Source organism: Scardinius erythrophthalmus (assembly GCF_964197995.2).
Source record: "Scardinius erythrophthalmus genome assembly, chromosome: 5".
In the NCBI taxonomy this organism is placed as follows: Eukaryota; Metazoa; Chordata; class Actinopteri; order Cypriniformes; family Leuciscidae; genus Scardinius; species Scardinius erythrophthalmus.
The window spans coordinates 49931853-49949448 of record NC_138225.1 but is presented as its reverse complement, the minus strand read 5'-3'; the positions used below and the strand labels follow the sequence as shown (position 1 = coordinate 49949448).

The 17596-nt window shown below is 37.2% G+C and overlaps 1 protein-coding gene across 1 annotated transcript; it reads left to right on the top strand.

Annotated features, from left to right (window-relative positions):
• Nucleotides 1–10464: 10464 nt before the first annotated feature.
• On the top strand, nucleotides 10465–16477 carry rom1a (retinal outer segment membrane protein 1a; the record flags this gene model as incomplete). Its single annotated transcript, XM_081364601.1, has 4 exons — nucleotides 10465–10614; nucleotides 12321–12751; nucleotides 14406–14652; nucleotides 16256–16477. 4 exons carry the CDS (start codon nucleotides 10465–10467, stop codon nucleotides 16475–16477), a joined length of 1050 nt encoding a protein of 349 aa, XP_081220727.1.
• Nucleotides 16478–17596: the final 1119 nt, after the last annotated feature.

Genomic DNA, 17596 nt, shown 5'->3' with positions numbered 1-17596 from the left:
TTTTTTGCATGCAGCCTGCAAAACTTTGGGTCTGGAAATTGCTTTTCAGCTTTGTTTGGATGGTAGTGAAACAATTTGCTTTAAGACACACTCAGATGTAAATTATCCTCTCCTGGCATGCCATTACTCATAGAAGCGCAGTGTCTCTTACAGGCTATATGTGATTGTATTCATGGAGGTGTCTGTCTGTCGATCCAATCTAGGATGCTGCAGGAGCAGAATGAGGTTCTCCACCACAACTTGCTGCAGACCACTGTGCGAATGGAATGTATGGGATCTGAATTCAAAACTGGCCACCAGCTCATTGAATCTGAGTTACAAAGAACTCGCATAGAGCTAAACAGCTTATTGGAGCGGTTCACAAGGTGAGACACAAGACTTAATTTTACTGTGCTATATAGCACATTCTATTCTATTCTATTCTATTCTATTCTATTCTATTCTATTCTATTCTATTCTTTTGGATTAATGTATAATGCATGCACGTAAAATGGAACAGTTCAAAAAAAGCTGTTTTTAGCATGATTTGAGCTCAAACTTTCAGTCAGGGTTTGTGGTCTGGCAGGCAGTGCACATCCTCCAACATGCACTACATCATTACATTTATTCATTTTGCATTCACTAATTTTTTTTCATACACAACAGATTTTTTATAAGAGGATATATGAGACATGGCTTTTTATGACAAAGAAGAATTTTTATGGCATTTAACAATTAATGTGTTGTTTTAGCTTTTGATAGTTTTATAAGATTTGCTCCAACAAGAGAAACAGCCCTGCAGGTTTCTCTAATATTTTCATATGAGGAAACCCAAACTACCCTTGTGAAAAAGAAGTGTGCTTAATTGTACTGAATGTGTGTTCCTCAGATTTTAAATGTATTTACAAAAAAAGAAATTCATATAATATTAATTAAAAGTCCAATTGAGTCTACTTAAAAATAATACACTTTCATGATTTCAATATTATAAATCATTATGTTTTAATAATCTTTTGTCATTCAAAAGAAGTACACTTATTTTAATGTGTTGACTAAAGCACATGTAAAGTACTTGATTACAATTTAAATTGTAGTGTGGTACTTAAAAATACATTTAAAGTAAATATATTTTCAACTGCAATTTCAGCATTACAAATGTGTAACTACAAATATATTTAAATACATGACTTACAAGATTCTACAAGAAATTGCATAAAATAATTTTTTTAATTATGTTTACCATAAATGCTTGTCAATACATTCGGCAGTACACTTCAACCATATTTCAATATAAAGATGAACATAAGTCCCACTTAAGTGGGTCAGAAAAAACACTTTAAAGTTCCACTAATTGCATTTAACATAACTTTGAACTATAATACATATTTTTATTTAATTAAGTAAATAATTAATTAACATGCAATTAAAGGGTTAGTTCACCCAAAAATGAAAATTCTGTCAGTAATTACTCACCCTCATGTTGTTCCAACCCCGTAAGACTTTCGTTCATCTTCAGAACACAAATTAAGATATTTTAGATGAAATCTGAGTGCTGGCTCACTCCTTCATAAGCTGCTAGGTAATTGTATCTGCCGGCCCAGAAAAGTTAGTCAAGACATTGTTAAAATAGTCCAAGTTACTACAGTGGCTCAACCTTAAGTTTATCAAGCGACTAGAATACTTTGTGTGTGCAAAAATAACGACTTTATTCAACTCTTCATTTTCCTCTGTGTGGGCCTCTGAGTGAGTTCACGAGAGCAACACGACGCATATGCGAGAACTGAGAAGATGACGCTCACGATCATTTGATGAGAAAGTGTGAAGAGTAAGCCATTCATTTTGCGGCATTGGTAAAGCAGTTTTACGTTTTCTTGTTGGTTTCTCACGATTCGGACATTTTAGACACTTTAGAACCATTTTAAACACTACATCGAGACCCATCTCATCATCTCAGTTCTCGCGCATGCGTCTTTGTGCTCTCGTGAACTCTCGTCAGAGGCCCACACAGAAGAAAATTAATAGTTGAATAAAGTCGTTATTTTTGTTTTTTTTTGTGCACAAAAAGTATTCTCGTCGCTTGATAAACTTAAGGTTGAGCCACTGGGACTATTTTAACGATGTCTTTACTAACTTTTCTGGGATGGCAGATATCGATTACCTAGCAGCTTATGAAGGAGTGAGCCAGCTCTCAGATTTAATCAAAAATATCTTAATTTGTGTTCCAAAGATGAACGAAAGTCTTATGGGGTTGGAACAACATGAGGGTGAGTAATTACTGACAGAATTTTAATTTTTGTGTGAATTAACCCTTTAAGTGTCTGAAAATGGACCTTTAAGTGTCTTGTTATTATGTTAAAGTGTATTAGGGTAAGGAAATGTCTTTCTCTTTCATCAGACTCCAGGACAACTACTCTAGCACACAACAAACCAACCACCTTCTGGAGAAAAAACTGCATTGTGTGGTAAAGCCCAGTTTAATTCTTCAATCTTAGTTAGTAGTTCCACCGTAAGGAGTTAAGTACATTGGTTTGAATGAATTCACAATCTCATAATATCAATAAACCATTGAATTACAAAAGCACTTTCAAATTCAAAACAACTTGTATTTGTATTAAATTTGACTTTACTGTTACATCTATCTGTCTTGTTACTTCAATTTAGGCACAGAATATGGATGGAGAGCGTGATCGACTGAACCAGCGTATCTCCGAGCTCACGGATCAACTGTCTGTGGCAAAAACGACCATCCAAAGTCTAGAGACCATTAATGTGAGAGTTTGATTTTGTTATTTTTATAATAAGTAATGTTTATATTGACAATTCGTGGCTCGGTGTTCTTCCGATGCAGATTCAGTCACTCTTTACACACATCACACCACAGGAAAATCTGATAAGATAATCTGTAGAACCGTCAAGATAATCAGAACTTCATTTAGGATTGTCGGAAGGGGAGAAATCGGCTCAAACATCTTGTGGTGTGGCCCCAGCATTAGGGACCAAGATGTGAATGAATGATTAGCTCTTTTGAACTGAAAAATGCTATTAAAAGTTGATTACCTTTGATGGAATCAGTTCCAAACTTTGGAATCGATTCTTGATTCCTAACGCCTTAAACTGGGTCCACACTTAAAGATTTTTTAAATCTTATAAGATTTTCAAAATGTGTGAGACCACAAACATGATGATAAGAAATCATTGATTTAACCGTTTTGTTACTCGAGTGTGTGGAGTGATCAGGAAATAACACCACACACTAACAGAATCCATTCACAAACAGTCAAATCTCGCAAAATCTCTCATTAAATGTGACTTTAAAGTAAACAAAAATGTCGGAAGACTGGCAAGAAGAAATGGCGCTTAAAGTGTATGGTGCGTAAGTGTATTTTTTCTGAAAATTTGTGGGGGGGGGGGGGGGGACAGATGTTTAGATGAAGTCGTGGAGACGGTGTGAACATGGACTTTTCATGTTACAGCGCGAGCTGTGAGTCTTCCGTCAGCTCGCTTTCTGATTGGATATTGTTTCATTTCTCGTGATAATCTCCAGAGCGTGCGCACGTTTGTCTTCAGGATTCCCCCACACAACAGGATTTCTAATCATAAATATTCAACATGTTAGATATTTACGATTTGAGATCGGGGCGGCTTCGACGTTCTTCCAAGCAGGTTAAGTCACTCTTAACACACCTCACACCTCAGGAAAATCTGATAAAATAATCTGTGGAGCCATCAAGATAATCGGGACTTTATCTAGGATTGTCGAAAGGGAGAAATCGGTCCAAAATTGGCCAGAATATATTGTAGTGTGCATTTTTTAAATCGATTCCCAGCACTACTGTTATATTACATTAATTCTTATGTACAATAATTAGTTCATGGTTATTCCAAATATGCCTCTAATCAGAATTATTTTCCTTAATTTAATGACGTTCCTATACCTTTCCATTATACTATAGGTGACATCACTCCTACAGGATGCGCTGGTGAAACATTTGAAGTCTGACGATCCCATGACTCCACTTCCAGTCGCACCACCTCCAGCTCAGTTCATGGATAGTGACCGTTATGACAAAGTCTCAATGCATGGCGACGACCAATCGCTGGGAACACTCCCAGAGGAGGAGGAATCTGATTGGTCAGAAATGGGAGAGGAGGCACAGATCTGCGTCTTGAGGGGTTCGCAGGGAAATCATGGAAACGCATCGTATTACCAATGGCAGCAGAGGCAAGGCTGTTGGGAGGGGGTGAACCAATATTCAAAGGGAAATGTGGATACGGAGAGCGAATCTGGGGGTGAGGAGAGCAGATGTCATCAACCTCCTCACGGCCTACAGATACCACATCTCAAGTTCACCGTTCACCCCGAAACCTCACCGATTCCTATCGGTGATGTAAGTCTGGCCTGCTTCAATCAGGGTCCTGATGATCCAGATTGCGACGGCTACCACATCACAGATGTACGTAATCTGGGCTCTCCCATTCGTGTACTCTCTGCTAGTCTGGAAGAGATCCACTCCATAGGGATTCTGAAGCAGCAAGAGCAGCAGCAGGATCATCATAAATCCATGATGGACCTCCACCAATCACAAGTTTGCACCAGGCAAGTGTTGTACGAGGATGAGATTGAATGTGATTGGAGAAGAGCGAACAGCCATGGTGCTGGAGAGCATATAAATGGGATGGTTGGTCTGGAGTCTGCTCAAAAAATGCTCAACCACTATATTCATGATGGAGAGAGTACACACTTGTGATTAAAGGGACATTTTAAAATGGTGAATATTTATTATGCATTTAGTATTATAGTACTTATGGTGGAAAATATTTGTGACAAAGTCACTTTGGCAACATATTTTATCACTAATTAAAAAAATTCTAATTATTAAATTGTAAGAAGTTGGAATTTAGGATGAGATTTAGTGAAGTCTTAAGGTCCTTGCACACTGAGTCTGAAATTTTCGCATTCGTTTTTTCGTATTCGTGATTTGGTGGCTCTAATGTCAAAACACCATTCAAAATGCTTGCTACGGATGCAGAAAATGCAGAAAATCGAACCTGATACAAATTTTTTTATGGCGGACGAAAGTTTCGGAGGCATGTGCAAGCGGGATTGACATAATGGGAGGTCGTTTTTTTTTCTTAACGTGTGAAAATTTCGGATGCGAATTTCGGACTCAGTGTGCAAGGGCCTTAAAAGGGGCTATATGTAGGATTCAGAAACCGTTGTTATTAGCGATAGCGACACTGGTGGCCGTTAAGTGAACTGCAGCCAGCAACTTATTGCTTGTGCACGTGTAACGTGAGAAGAGACTGAACGTGATATACTCACAGTGAAGTTCTTTTTCATTCTTCGCTTAATAGTAAAAACAACTTGTAAATACCTTTGCAGCGATATACTGTTAACAACCATCTATGCTGCTGATTCGTTTAGACGAATATGTAAAAATGCGCTGCGCACTTTCCTCTCAATAACAAAAATGACAAAACAGCAGTTAAGAAAGCATTTGATCATTGCAATGTGGATCTGTTTGCAATAGCTCAGCATTTCACAGATAGATAAGGTAATGATTAATTTTTTTACCTTTAAGGTTATGATTGATTATAAAGTTTATAAAGAGACTACGGACTTTATAGATCTGGTTATGTGAGACTGTAGTTTGAATTAATCCCTTTTCTTTGCATGACACATTGATATTTTGGTACAGAATGGCTCTTTCATCATTTTCCTGAACATTGAATAAGCATTCATTGCATGTGTCATTGAGTGGAAGAGAGGCTCACAGGAGCGCGCGTAAACGCTACATCCTTTAAATTAGCTTTACATAAAAATCAGTCTGCATGCTTTCATATACAACTTCTCATCAAGCTGTTCACTTGGCAATAAAAAAGAGTGATTAATAAGTCTTTGTTTTGGGCCACTGTATATAGCATTTTGCTAATAGTTAATGTAGCTATTTAATGCTGGTAGATGTTTATTGCTAATTAATGTAATAAAGATGACAGCAATAAGAGTAACGAAAAATAGATGGGTGAACTTGACTTTCAGCCTCGCTTCCCAGCAGATGGAGGCTGAAATTAATATGAGGATCATCTGTGCACTCACATTCAGGTCTGCTTGCATTCTTTTCGTTCTTTAATTAATTCATGATGGATAAAATCAAGTCCCTGCCTTTTTCCCCCTGAACATCCAATTTCAGTAGCAATAATATCTCATTCGAGAAGTGGGTTGCGAATGCTATTTCATGACGACTTTTAAGATTGTTTCTGTAGTTTTAGATCATAGTGAAAGATATTTCACCTCTGAAAGATCCGCATTGGTCTGATTTTTCATCTTGATTTTCTCTGTTGTTGACGTATTCACCTGTAGAAAACGCTTGATCCTCTAAAGATCTTGATGCCACAAGATGATCTCACATTGTTTTCTTGATTCTAGTCAGACGTATAGATCTTGGGTTTGGTATTTATAAAGACAAAATTCTTTAAGCTGAAATAATTTAAGCTGTAAAGTCTGCTCAGTAGATATTATTCATATTTATTTGCATTTTTAATGTTTTGTTTGAGTGCATGTGCTTATGCATTTGTAATTATTGTAATACTCTTACTTCTTAAGCTTTATTTGTGTCTGATAACCATAGAAGCAACTTGACGAGGTATAAATAAGTAAAAAAAACATTGATTGATTAAAGGAGTGAATAAGGCGTGAAAAACTAAGGTAAAGGGAGTCGTGTCTTTAAGATTACACTTCACATACAGTTTTTTTTAAAAGCAATAGGTTTAAAATATTTTTCATTCCATATGTTTTTCCATTAGAAAAATTAAACATAAATTCTAAATGTAATGCATGCTGTTTGTGTGTATGACAATATAATAGAACATTAAAGAATAAGAACATTGTGTTTGTTTTTAGAAAAAAAAAACCCTCCTAGGATGTTGCAGTAGAATGTCATTTTGATTTCGTTTAAATAGGGGTATGTAACTGTGCACCCGCTTCTATAATCACTATAATGCATCATCCTATATTGCCTTGCTGTTGCAGTTTGTATTAATGTCTATAACTATGCTGATATAAATAAATGAAAGTAGAACAAATATTTGGAAGCCTTTTATATTCATTTCAGTGTGTATTGTTTGCAGTTTTATTAAATAATTTACTTACAATTGCACCTGAATTCCTGTAACTAAAAACCTGACAATAAAGACACTGTGAGTGGTACATCCATAAATAATAGAAAAGAAAGTTGAAATATATATTATAAATGATTATATACTGTATATGAGTAGTCTTTGGTTACTATTTTTTTTAAATCTAATTTAAAATAGTTCATTTTATATTGCCCTTCAGTGTAAAAAAATGTGTACAAATATAACATGTAGTCTCCCAATTAATATGAATTTTGTTTTAAAATAAGAATAAACTTACAGTACATGGAGTGTAACGTCACACCACCAAACATTGCATAATTAAAATTCCCCAAAGTATTTCATCACAACTAGTCATTTAAATGACTAGTTAGTAATCATTTTAAGAATTAAGCTGGAATTAGATATGGATTAAAGAACTGAAATAAAATCAAACTCTAATGACCAAGAACGTTATTTTACTTTCATGTAAGCACATCATGGTAACACTTTACAATAAGTTCTCATTTGTTATCATTAGTTAATGCTTTACCTAACATAAACTAACACTGAGTATATTTTTTACAGCATTTATTAGCCTTTGTTAATGTTAAGTGAGAAAGTTCACAGTGCATTACCTAATGTTTACAGATAAAACTTTTGATTTTAAAAATGAATTAGAAACTTTTGAAATTATCACTAGCTAATATTAATAAATGCTTTTGAAGTATTGTGTATTGTCAGTTCATGGCTCAGTGGGTAACACTGACACCTCACGGTAAAAGGGTCCCGACTGAGCCCGCAGTTTGCATGTTCTCGCCGTGTCATCGAGCGAGTCCTCCGGGTCCTCTGGTTTCCCCCCACAAACCAAAAGACATGCAGGATAGGTGAATTGGAGAGACAAAAACTGCCTGTAGGTGTGAATGGAAGTGTGTCTGGTCTGGTGTGTGAGCCCTGGAATGGACTGGCCCCCCCATCCAAGGTGTTTCCCCGCTTGTAAACTATATTTCAGTCCTGACACTCTAGAGGGCGCAGGCTGATATTACCGCATGGCACAAGCTAATTGGCCTCTGCTGATCCTGCAGTCAATGACATTTCTTGCTCAGCATTTAAATAGTCTGGTTCATTGTTTGTAGTAGGCTAGACCTGCTTTCTCTGAACCCCTCCACCTCCCCCAGCTCCACCTGTCTAGATCTGCTCGGGATTTATGTATGTCTATTTATCCTGCAGCAGCATATCTTACATGCTCACAGCAGCGTGTCTGTGTATCTATTAGCAGTAGCAAGTCCATACTTGCAATGGTAGCAGCAGCAGAGTAGCAGATCCAGCCAGATTAAATACATTAACATTGCCATATATTTTAAATAACATGCTAAGGGCCAGATTGTGCCAGTGCAAACCCTCTTTTGGCATAAAAAAATGTGCCAAAAAAGGATTTTTTTTGCGGCTGACTAATAATTTATTATATTTATATAGCGCTTTTATAGGTACTCAAAGTGCGTTACCTATGGAAGGGGGAATCTCCTCAACCACCACCAATGTGCAGCACCACCTGGATGATTCGACGGCAGCCATATTGTACCAGAACGCCCACCACACACCAGCTTACTGGTGGAGAGGAGACAGTGATGAAGCCAATCAGTATATGGGGATGATTCGGAGGCCATGATGGACAGAGGCCAATGGGCAAATTTGGCCAGGATGCCGGGGTTAAACCTCCACTCTTTTTCCGAAGGACATCCTGGGATTTTTAATGACCACAGAGAGTCAGGCCCTCGGTTTAACTCTTTGACAGTATAGTGTCCCTGTCACTTTACCGGGGCGTTAGGACCCACACAGACCACAGGGTGAGCGCCCCCTGCTGGCCTCACTAACACCTCTTCCAGCAGAAACCTAGTTTTCCCAGGAGGTCTCCCATCCAGGTACTAACCCTGCTTAGCTTGAGTTGGCAACCAGTCTTGGGCGACAGGGTGATATGGCTGCTGGCACAACTTTTGTAGGAGTTTCCCTTTCAGATGCTAAATTTATGGGAGGAGAGTATTTAAATGAATCATACAAGGTGATTTACTAAGGTTTGTACCATTATTTACTGCCCAAAAAAGCATGTCTTAAACCAGATGCTAACTGATAGATTGCATTGGTCATTATGGAAAAGATCCAGCTACGTCTGTGTTCTTTAATTTGCACATCGTCAGTAGATCACGCGCAGCACTTTCCATTCCCATCTGCGCTTTTATGGTTTTGCGCTCTCACGCTAATTTGCCTTATTTGGTAAATCTGGCCCTAAAACTGTTTAGAGAGTTGTCATGATTGAAAGACTTTTTATTGTAAACAAATTTGGTTCTCATAAAAGTTTTTGAATCCTTAATTTTTTAAGAGAAGTGAAGTTTGTTGATACGTAACGTCCTGCTATCCTTCCCACAAATGGGTTGGGCAGAGCAGAAAATTGATGAAGATCGTTAATATATCACGTATAGTGTGAATTACAGTTCTTTTTTTCCTATCAATCTAAATGGGTGTTTTTGTTTTCATATTTAAGCACAAGAACAGGATCTTCAATTTGGTTGCTCTCATGGCCGCATATACTCAGGGAAGTCAGAATCTTCACCTCTAAAGCGAGAGACACTCTAGAACTAGTCTGAACTTTAAAGGAGGGCAACGGTCCTAATTTCTACAGTTTACAAAATGCAGCACCATGCAGTCAAAATCTAACACCTATCAACTTTAAAGACAGCTTTAAGCACAATGGCTGCCACCTTTCTTCACGGCTGGCTATCATAGCCCTTCCAATCTCTTCCTTGTCGTTATTCATCATCTTTATCCTCTACATATGTGACGCAATGCAGCGATGCACGGCTTGCTTTGCTGAGCAGACAGTGGCCTTGTTTCCCATTGGAGAGGGCCATTGTAATAGGATAGTTTATGGATTACAGGTAAGACGCACAAGACCTCTAACTTTGGCCAAATCCAGTGTGTCTCACCCAAGCATGGGCATGGAGGTGGAAGGGCACCACTGTCACCACTGAGTGGGCATCTGGCTCATTTTAGCATCGCTACGGGGAGATCACCACATAAAAATCTGGACTGACATTTGCTAACGGATTAAGTGACACCGACATACAGAATAGCGTCTGCGTTGTTTGGATGAAATTGAATTGATCTCATATTCTAACAAACGAAGTGTAACGGATTGCACAAAGTTGTCTTTTCTTCTTTTTCTTTCCCGTAAAATTTGAGCCTCCAGCAGTTCCAACCTGATTCTCAGGACGACTTTCAAAGAGTTCACATATTGACAACGTTTGAACAGTTTTGTATTTTTTCACACTCTTCTAGTCTTCCCTTTTTCTGAAGTTTACATCATACTCTTTCACAATGGTTGTGGGTAAGATGAAGTTCACTTTTCAGAAAAGGGTGAAGTTGGCCCAGGGTTTGTGGCTGCTCTCATGGATGTCGACTCTGGGTGGAGCGGTTACCTTCACTTTAGGATGCTTCCTAAAGACTGAGCTTCGAAGGAGGGCAGAGGTATCCATTTAACCCTCATATTTTTCATTTGCTTGATGTTTCTTTGATAATAATTCCATGTATTATGCAATAATTCGCTTTGAGCTTTAAAATTGCCATTGACACATTCAGTGTTAGCAAATGAACTTTTTTGTGCAAAGGTGTTTTTTGTTGTTGTTTTTTTAGTAGTGGCCTTGATTTAGTTTATGGAAGTTTATAGAATCTCTATTGTAAATTGACAAAGATCTTAATAATTAATTAATAACTATGTTAAGGGCTCAAACGATTCAGAAAAATCTGGCATGGATTAACCCAAGTGAATATAAATATTATCTAAGCTGGTCATAATTGGCTTAAGGAACTGTCCTTTGCAAATGAGCTCTTCAACCGTCTATGGGTCAAATTCAACTTGCTGATAAAGTGTGACATCTGTCTGAAGAGGGCCATACATGATTGTCTAGTTACTCACACCAATATTTTTATTCACACACACACACACACACACACACACACACACACACACACACACACACACACACACACACACACACACACACACACACACACACACACACACACACACACACACACACACACACACACACACACACAAATTATTATTTTTTGCACGTTTTTTTATTATATATTGAGTAAATAACCACTCCAAAAATGAGAATGATAATACTATGTGTAATAGAAAGGAAATTCAGATTTTCTTTCTTTAAAGAAAGCAAGGAAAAATCCTTTGATGAAGCTTAGGGAGTAACTAATTGGTTTACAACAGTCCCAATGGATTATCAAATTCACTCGATTCTCTCTGTAAACATAATGGAAAACAAAGCCACAACTTAGTGCTTTTAATGTATCAACCAAAAGCTTTCTTTTATTCTCAATTTTTTTTTTAACATACTTGGCTAATTTAGGGGTTATTCTACACTGATTTATATACTCTAATAAAAAATTGCTCACTCTCCAAAGATTGTTTAAAGGGACAGTTCACTCAAAAATGAAATTTATGTAATTAATTATTCACCCTCATGTCGTTCCAAACCCGTAAGTCTTTCATTCATCTTCGGAACACAAATAAATATCTTTTTGATGAAATCTGAGAGCTTTCTGTCCCTCCATTGACAGCTACGCAACTACCACTTTGACGCTTCAAAAAGTTCATAAAGAGATCGTAAAACTAATCCATATGAATTGAGCGGTTTAGTCCAAATTTTCTGAAGAGACTCGATCGCTTTATATGATTTTAAGCTTTTTTTCACATTTAAACATTGATCAGCGAACATAGAACCTCAACCGAACCGGCTTGATGCGCAATAACAAACCTCATTGGTTCTTGTGAAAGCTCAAACGTGTTGCGTTTCAATCTGTTCATTATATAAAGCAATGGAATCTCTTCAGAAAATTTGGACTAAACGGCTCAATTTTTATGGATTAGTTTTACGATCTCTTTATGAGCTTTTTGAAGCGTCAAAGTGGTAGTTGCATAGACTGTCAATGGAGGGACAGAAAGCTCTCCGATTTCATTTAAAAGCTCTTCATTTGTTTTTCCGAAGATGAGCGAAAGCCTTACGGGTTTGGAACGACATGAGGGTGAGTAATTAATGACAGAACTTTGATTTTTGAGTGAACTAACCCTTTAAGCAAACTCAATATACACAGTGAGCGCAATGCAATCTGAGCTCAAAATGGACTGACATCAACATCCTCCTGTCCTTTAGGTAATGGACAACACAGACATCCACTGTGTGCCCAACACCTTGTTGATTGTGGGTCTGGCTTCAATGGGCATCAATTATTTTGCCAGTCGAATCTGCCAGGACGCCCTAGATGCGGGGCGTTTCCCACAATGGAAGACCTTCCTGAAGCCCTTCTATGGATGCTCGTTATTCTTCACCACCCTCATGCTGTTTTCAGTCATCTTGAGTTACGCCATGATGGGCAGCCTAGAAAAATCTCTGAAAATCGGCTTGAAGAATGGCATTCGCTTCTACAAGGACACCGACACCCCTGGCCGCTGCTACCAGAAGCAGACCATCGATCGCCTTCAGATGGAGTTCCAGTGCTGTGGAAACAGCGACTACAGGGATTGGTTTGAGGTGCAGTGGATCAGCAACCGCTACCTGGATTTCAGCTCTAAGGAGGTTAAGGAGTGAGTCAAAGGAAATGTCACTTAAAAGTGTTAAAGGGATACAGCAGTTCATCCAAGAATGAAAATTCTGACATGATTTACACAATTTCACGTCGTTCTAAATCTGTATGACATTCTGTCTTCTGCAGAACACAAAACTAGAACATATTTTGAAGAATGTTTCAACTCTTTTTGTCCATGCAATGATTTTGGGGTCCAACAGTGCACCCCATTGATTTTTATTGTATGGGCATTATCCAATAATCTTCCTTTGTGTTCCACAGAAAAAAGAATTGCATACAGGTTTAGAATATGGAGGTAGGCAAATGATGACAGAAGTTTTCTTTTTTAAGCACAGATAGTTTGCCCAAAAATGTCATATAGCCTATATAACATCTGGTTGTTGAAACCACATATGTAAATTTTACTTCTCCCAACAATGCTAAAAAAATAAACGTGTGAAAGCGTGTTATTATAGACTATAATCATACAATAAAAATCAATGAGGTGCACTGTTTGTTTTTTTTGGACCCCAAAATCATTGCATGGACAAAAAGAGTTGAAACATTCTTCAAAATATGTTCTAGTTTTGTGTTCTGCAGAAGACAGAATGTCATACAGATTTGGAACGACATGCAATTTTTGGGTAAACTATCCCTTTATTTAGTTATTGGGTAAATGGTATTGGGCATTTTTGGGTAAACTATTTCTGCACTTACTCTGCTTAGGACACCTATGTAAACTTGAGGCGAACTTCAGACTTTATACTGAACTTCCACAAAAATCACTTTGAGACCAAAATGGCTTAGAAATGTGAAATTAGTTTAGAAAAATTGGTAGCACTTTATTTTACAGTCCTGTTCCCCAAGTACATGTACTTATAGTAATTACAATAACTGGATAATAACTAGGTACTAACCCTGAACCTACCCCTAAAGCTAACCTTAACCCATGTAGTTACCTTAGGGCCTGTTTACTCCTGGTCACTTCATGCGTTTTCTCAGATCAGATGGCTATCCGATCGTGAAAAGACCAGGTGTAAATATCCTCTGAAACGCATTCGAGACGGATTTGAATCCAATCACTCAAACCACTTCAGGAGTTGTTCTGAGACGCATTGATACAAGTGTAAATGCATCTGGTTCTTGAAACCACATATGTAAATTTTACTCCTCCCAACAATGCTAAAAAAATAAACGCATGAGAGCGTGTTATTATAGGCTATATGACATGTTATAGCCAAGCTATCAAGACAAAGCATTAGCGAAATTTGTCAGCAAAAAGGTCCATTGTTTATTGTCAATAGTGTAGCGATGTAGTTCACAGAAAAGTAAATTTCAAACCAATCAGCTTTCAATTGGTCAATGTGGTCCATGTGACCAAATTGAACTGCAAAATCTGTGTGGGAGATTCCCAATTGCATGTATTACTATTATTGAAATGACTGCATTTCGCCAATGAAAATGTTAAATGTAACCGCACTGTATCAATGCACAAAGGCACAATTAAATAAAAAGCATAAAGTACAACTGAGGAAAATTCAAGTTAAGATATTTTTGGGAACTATTTGTAACTTTATGAGCAGCAGTTTAGAACTATCTCATATGACCTGGCGTAACAGTTTGCAATCATTCAATGCCCTTTTCTTCCATTTTTTTCATCTTCAATCCTCTAGCCGCATTAAGAGCAATGTGGATGGCCGTTACTTGGTTGATGGCGTGCCCTTCAGTTGCTGTAACCCTAGTTCTCCCAGACCCTGTATCCAATACAAAATCACCAACAACTCTGCCCACTACAACTACGAGCATGAGACCGAAGAACTCAACCTCTTCATTCGTGGTTGCAGAGAAGCCCTGGTCAACTATTACATGGGTCTGATGAACACCATTGGAGCTGCAGTTCTGTCTGTCTTTATGATTCAGGTACATTGTCACAGCTTTGCATGTACGCAATGGACCTTAATCAGGGTAGACACCATATTTATTTAAACATAAATTAAAATGAGAGGGATTAGTCTCACGTAGCCAGACCTTCAGTTTGATGGCAGAAGGTCTGCAGCTTTCATTGGCCAAGGACCAACCAAGAGGCCATCTGACTGACATGTAAACATCACAGTTCGTTTTGTTCAGGGCCATGTTTAGGTCGTGAAAATATAAAGTCGATGTCCCAACAATAACAGACCGCCGTGTAAAACTCTTGGAAGTATGCCTTCAACTTAGCTGATTTTGATAAGCGCTCATTGTCACAGTTGTAAACACATCAGTTTTCTTCTTCCATGAGGGGGTTTGGCATCACGAAGGCTTTGTCTCCAGGTGGAACGTTAAAGAATGCGAGACACGTCTCCCGGAAATCCTGTAGAATTCAACCGACTTGACAGAAACTGATGTGTTTCCAGTTTTGTGTGCCATATGCATCAGACGCCCAGCCAACAGTGCGTGGGCATGACATCTAAGGCTGAGACATAGGGATGGACATACCAATGAATACCGAGGGATGGACATACCAATGAATTCAATGGATTGTAGTGTTATGTACGGTAGAATAGGAAATATTGAATCTTTACAAAAAATTTCCATGATACAAAACAACAACAACAACAAAAAAACCCTCATATATTGCATGAGTTTTGAAAATCAAACCTTCAACACAGTAACCCACTGAATGGACATTGAACAGATCACCATTTCGTTTTCATTCGCATTAAATATCAAATATGCTGTCTACCCTAAATAATATCAGTTGGTTTGTGGACAACAAGGTTCATCCAATTTCATTTCCCAGTTTAGTTTACTTAAATTTCTTTGTAAGCTACGCCTATGCTACAAAAACTAAATCTGGTAACACTTTACAATAAGGTTCTGTTTGTACTGTTTGAACTGATTAAATGTATACATGGAATGCAATGCAAGTAATTTAGGATAAAAAAAAAAAAGATAAAGAAATATGGTCTTAAAGGTCCCGTTCTACGTGATCCCATGTTTCAAACTTTAGTTAGTGTGTAATTTTTTTTAACTACACTAGTTAACACAAACCAACAATGAAAAAGTTCTAAAGCATTTGTTAATCTTAGTTAATGTTAATTTCAACAATTACTAATGCATTATTAAAATGGTATCTGTTAATATTATTTAATGTAACTGAGACGACCTAACAATGAACAGCAGTATTTTTATTAACTAATGGGCCCTTTTTGTAAAGTGTTACCATGAATTCATACATCCCCCCAGTTGATATGAATAAGTTCTGTCTTACAGTAATTCATTGCAGCGCATTCATTACAGTAACTGAAATGCATTTGTGAAAACTGGGCTACCAAGTGTGACAAAAAAAGGCAAATTTCAGTACATACAGCGTTGGTAGGTTAGTATATATAATTTCAGATTGAACACAATATGACACCCATAAATTCTTGTTAATAAATGTCTTTTTAAGTTAATATTTTATAACATGTATCTTGACTTCTACTATACCTACTAACCTGCCATTTCTACCCAATTTTCCATATCAATGGCATCTCGTCTACAGAGCTCAGTGTTGGCCAGTGTGCGCCTCCTGCAGACGTCTATGGAGGCCGTCGCTGGACAGGAGAATGTGGAGATCGACACCGAGGGCTACTTGCTTGAGAAAGGAGTGAAGGAGACCATCATGGAGTATTTGGATCCTGTGCTGAATCTCCTGTTGCTGAACCAGGTAACCCCTAATGAAGCCCAAGCCGAAGCAGGGGCGGCTGGAGCGACCACCAGCTAAAGAGTCAGATTCATCTGACCACTGAAATCTGTCCAGCTGGAGGCTGAGAGTGCTGACAGCTAATCAATCAATTAATTAATGTTTTGGTATTTTTATATACAAATATATATATGCATTTTATTGACCTAAACACACATCTCAAAGAGTTGTATACTTCATTAATACTCTAAAATGGTTGCTTCTGAAATAAATGAACAGCATCAAAATTGCGCCCAATTTGGTGAGAAGTCTTTTGAATGATGAATGATTATACTGCCAATTCTGCAGCACTCTAATGATTTATTACCTTGGGGTGAGTAAACGTCTGTTCATTCCTGTCAGGAGAAACCTGGTGCAGCTCTGCCTGGGAAATGACTAGCAATGTGCTTAAATTTCCACCATGAATGGTTGAATAATTAAGTGTGACTGAGCAGTTGTCTTAACTGAAAGTTATATTACATCCTTTTCCCATTTACAAAATCACACACCTTAAAGAGGCTGATTCAGTAATATACTACTGCTACCATATGGATGTTTGTAAATTATTGTAAACTGGAAAAACCGAAACATGTAAAACAATGCCCTTGTGAAAAATGAAATGTGCTTAATTGTAATGAATGTGCACTTGTAGTGTACTTCAAATCTTAAAAGCTCATTTTTAAAAAATGTACTTGCAAGTAATATAATACTAATGAAATAAAAGGCCACTTAAGTTTCTTAAAGAGAGTACACTTTCAAGTACACTAAGTTATATTTGTCAAAATTCCTAATTAAATTAAAGTACACTTATTTTGATGTGTTAACTAACATACTAGATCACATGTGAAGTACTTTATTATAATTTTAACTATTGTGTTATTCGATATTACATTTAAATAAATATTTTTAAATATACTAAATTGCAACTTGTATATCTAAATACATGACATAAACATTTCAATTAAAAATTACATATTGAATGAGCATATTTTAGTTTACCATTCGACGGCACACTTTCAAAAATAACAGAAGTAATTATGAAATTACATAAAGATGTAAGTCCTACTTATATGGGTGAAAAAGCACTCTTAACTACTCATATTTAACATAAAATTAAACTAAATACATTTGTATTTAATTGTGTATAACATGAAATCAAAT